At 38.4% G+C, this 4,292-nt stretch overlaps 1 protein-coding gene across 1 annotated transcript; it reads left to right on the forward strand.

Annotated features, from left to right (window-relative positions):
- Positions 1-314: 314 nt before the first annotated feature.
- Positions 315-782, forward strand: LOC149139213 (uncharacterized). Its single transcript, XM_089450643.1, has one exon. The coding sequence runs from the start codon at positions 315-317 to the stop codon at positions 780-782; it is 468 nt and encodes a 155-aa protein (XP_089306769.1).
- The last annotated feature ends 3,510 nt before the right edge of the window (positions 783-4,292 follow it).

Consider the following 4,292-nt stretch of genomic DNA (forward strand, 5'->3'; position numbering starts at 1 on the left):
AGACCAAACCTAAGTCTAGCCAAAATAATGGCAAGAAGAAATAATTGAGCAAGATAAAGTGCTTCTATTGCCACAAATACAGACACTATGCAACAAAATTCCCACACAAGAAGTATAACAAGAAGCCTTCAGGAGGAGCAAGAGGTGAAGCATTGGATTCACAATTCGAATTAGACTTCACCCTGATAGTATGCATGGTCAGCACTGTTATGGGGAGTGTGTGGTACCTTGATTTCAGTCCCTCCTTCCATATGATAGGATGCAAGTATTTTTTCAGTAGCCTGGAGGATAAGGATCTCTAGATGCATATCAAAATGGGGGTTGATGAGAGGTACAATGCTACAGGAATTGGTACTGTCACCTTTGAGAGAGAGAAAACCTCTCCTCTTCGCCTCAAAGATGGTATGTTTCTACTTGGGCTGAAGAAGGACCTGATATTTGTAGTAGTATTAGAGGATGGAGGCTATGATGTTATTTTCAGTAAAGGGAAAACCATTCTAAGACACATAGATACTGGGAAAGTGAAGCAGATTGAGGTTAGAGTGAAGAACCTATACAAATTTGAGGTGGGAGGTTTCACTACATTGAGCACAAAGGAAGAAAAGGTGTCGAGTCAAGATCTTGGAGAAATCTGGCATAGAAGGTTGGGTCATATACATCATGGTGCCTTAAAAATCATGCAACAAATTACCATGGGTCTCCCTAAAGGATATCTTAACGAGCAGGATGTCTGCAAGGGTTACACATTGGGGAAATATGTCAAATCCAGTTTCCATGACTGAGATAGCAGAGTAGATGCAAGCTTGGAATGAGTCTACTCTGATGTTTGTGGATCCTTTTCCACAGCCTCCACAACAAAACATAATTACTATATTCTTTTTATTAATGATTTCTCTAGAAAATGTTGGACCTTCTTGATGCAGAAGAAGAATGATATTTTCTCAAAATTTGTTGAATTGAAGGCATTGTTTGAGAAGGAGACTAGGAAGAATATTAAGGTTCTTAGGAGTGACAATGGAGGTGAATTTGTTTCGAATGAATTCAAGGATTTTTGTGCTAAATAAGATATTTTAAGAGAACTGATAGCACCCCATAACCCACAACAAAATGGGGTGGCTGAGAGGAAGAGCGAGGAGCATAGTGGGAGTAGCAAGAACCATGTTGCATGATCAGGGGATGCCACTACATCTATGGGTAGAAGCATGCAACACATAAGTCTACTTGTAGAACCAGAGCCCTCATAGAATACTTCGTATGATTGCACTAGAGGAAAAATTCTCTGGGAGACAACTTGATGTGTCTCATTTAATAATTTTCAGAGCTTCAGTTTATTTTCATGTCTCCAAGGATTCAAGGAAGAAACTTGGGCCTACAAAAAATTTGGGATTTTTTGTAGAATACACAAAAACTCCACATAATTACTGGGTGAATTTACCTTCAATGAGGATGACATTTTTGAGGAGAGATGTCTAGTTCGATGAGAAGAAGGTTATGAGATGCTCTCTGGAATGAGAGTTGAGTATCCCATTGGAGCAAGAACTTCTTGCTCCAAAGGAGGAGCTCGAGGAGGAGCTTCAAGAGGTGTTGGAGAAACCAGATGCAGTGGAGCAAATAGGAGGCAGAGTGGAAGAAAGAACTCGACCATAATCTTCCAGAGAGGGGAGAAAGAGAACCAAATAAGTTGACAGATTATTGAAAGATGCTAGGGATAATGTGGGAGCCCCTACATCATAGTGCAGGAAGAGGAGGTCACCTGATTGGTACACAGGTTACATGGCTTTCATGACATAGCTCATTGAGAAAAATCCTTCTTCATTTGAGGAAGCAGTTTCTCAACTAGTTTGGGTTGATTCCATGGTCGAAGAATACAAATCCATAACAAAGAAAAATTTATGGGAGGTGGTTCCGAGACTAGAAGGGAAAACAATGGTTGGTTCTAGATGGATCTACGAAGTGAAGCATGCAAGTTATGGGAGCATCGAGAAGTACAAGGACAAATTTGTGGCCAAAGGATTCTCTCAGGTAGAGGGAATGGACTATGAGGAAAATTTTATACCAGTTGCAAGATATTCTTCAATCATATCCATTCTAGCATTGATTGTATAGATGGTGTGGAAAATACATTAGATGGATGTGAAGATCGCCTTTCTCAATGATTTTGTTGAGGAGGAAATTTAGATAGAGAATCCAAAAGGACTTGAGACATATGATCGGGAGTCACATGTGTGTAGACTCAAGAGAGCATTATATGGTCTCAAATAGGTGCCCCAATCATGGTACACTCGAATCGACAGTTATCTTAGCAGATTGGGCTTCACCAAAAGTGAAGCATATGCGAACCTCTATCACATTGTGGTAGATGGTAAGTTTCATATTCTTATTTTATATTTTGATGATGAAACATTGATAGGTGACGAGAAATCGATCCACTCTTTCAAAGGGGATATTGCAAGGGAATTTAAGATGAAATACATGGGATTAATTCATTACTTCCTTGAGTTGGAATTATGGCAAGGTGATGGTGAATTGTTTATGTCTCAGGGAAAGTATTACTTTGAAATACTTTATATATTTTACATAGATAATTTTCAGTGTATGGACAGACCTCTAGCTACAAAGTGGAGGAAGGATAATGCCACTTTAGGTGAAGAGGTTGGTGCTACCATTTACAAAAAACTTGTGGGGTCTTTGATGTATCTTGTGAACACAAGAGCTGACATGTACTATGCAATAAACCAACTATGTCAAGCTATGGTAAGGCCTACCAAGTTGTATTGGAAGGCAACAAAGAATGTGTTATGGTACCTCAAAGGCACTATTGAGTATGGATTACAAGATGAAAGAGGGAGTGAACATCAAAGGCTTCACTAATGTAGATTGGGGAGGGAGTCCATCAGACAGGAAAATCTCTTTAGATGCTATCTCTTAGCACTCAGAATGAACCTCAAGGCTGAGAAGAGGCAATTCTGAGGTAACCACAGACCAAGCTTTTGATTTGGCATCTAGCCCTGCCAGACCAGAGAGGGCTCTCTCTTTGCCAACACAACGTGGCTGCAATAAGTGAATCTTAGGCTAGCTATGAAGTACGAGGATTTGTTTGAAAGTTTTTTTTTTGGGTCGAAAATAGCAAGAGAAAGTACCATTGGGCTATGGAGCCGATTCCAGTTTCTGTCGGCAAACTTGGGGCAAAGTAAGTGCAATTTTCAACCAGATAAAAGATTGTAGATGTGAGAAGAATAGGGGAGAAGGCCCATTGCCTTATAGGCATCAAACAAGGGATGGATCTATAGTAGCAGCGTTAGATGAAAGAGAAACACAAGGTTACTCAACAGAGCATCTAATAGAGGATGGATTCTGTAAAGACAACCACTACATTTAACAACAAAATCATTGTGAAAGGAGCATCACAGGTGGATGGATTCCTAAAACTTCTCTTAGATAATGTTGTAACAAAAAATAGTAGAAAAGACATAATGTGTAAATGAATTTATGAGAAAAAAATACTGGACATTAAACACTGTGATGGATCCTAGGCCTAAAGGGCAAAAACTGCTTGATTAAAATGATATTCAATAAAACTTTACACAATCCAAATGCCTCTTCTTGTTGCAAAAAGCGAACCTCTACATCTTTAAACTAATCCTATTTATATAATATTACAAAATCATTTTAATTTCCTCAACATAGGAAATAAAAAATAAAAATAAAAATAATAATAAAATCCTATATTAAAACAATATTATAAACTAAACAATATGACCAATTAATTTGCAACTAAAACCCCAAACTATCCCGAAAACCATGAGAAATATGTTTTGAAAACCCCCATTAGGTGAAGGTTTTCCAAGTGGATTAATATCACTATATCTGCTCCTTTAAGTGTGGAACCATATTCCACAAAATCTTCCTTTTGACTGCCACCTCGCACCTGCCTGCACAAATTTTGGAGTTGTTTGATCAACCTGTTGTTCTTAATCAGTTCAGTCAAGGGAATGGACACTTTTAATTTAGCAATTTCATTTTCTAAATTAAAGGATGAAACTTTTTCTACCTCTTTAACAGTGAGGTCCTTCTTCTCCACTTGCTCTTTCGTTGCATTTTTCTTATTATTCTTCTCGTTTGGGTGTTATTTGCTGATGATACTTTGCTGGAACTCAGATCATCAGGCTCTTTCCCTTTCTTCTGAATGTTTGAGGAGTCATTTTTCGATTGCAGCTCTTTTCTTTTCTGAATGGGATTGATTGGCACATCTCTGCTCCTCAGAGAATATTGCTTTTGCTGTGTTGTCAAAG

This window comes from Pinus tabuliformis, chromosome X (genome assembly GCF_031772625.1).
Source record: "Pinus tabuliformis cultivar Carrire ecotype Pingquan chromosome X, CPIR1, whole genome shotgun sequence".
Lineage (NCBI taxonomy): Eukaryota > Viridiplantae > Streptophyta > Pinopsida > Pinales > Pinaceae > Pinus > Pinus tabuliformis.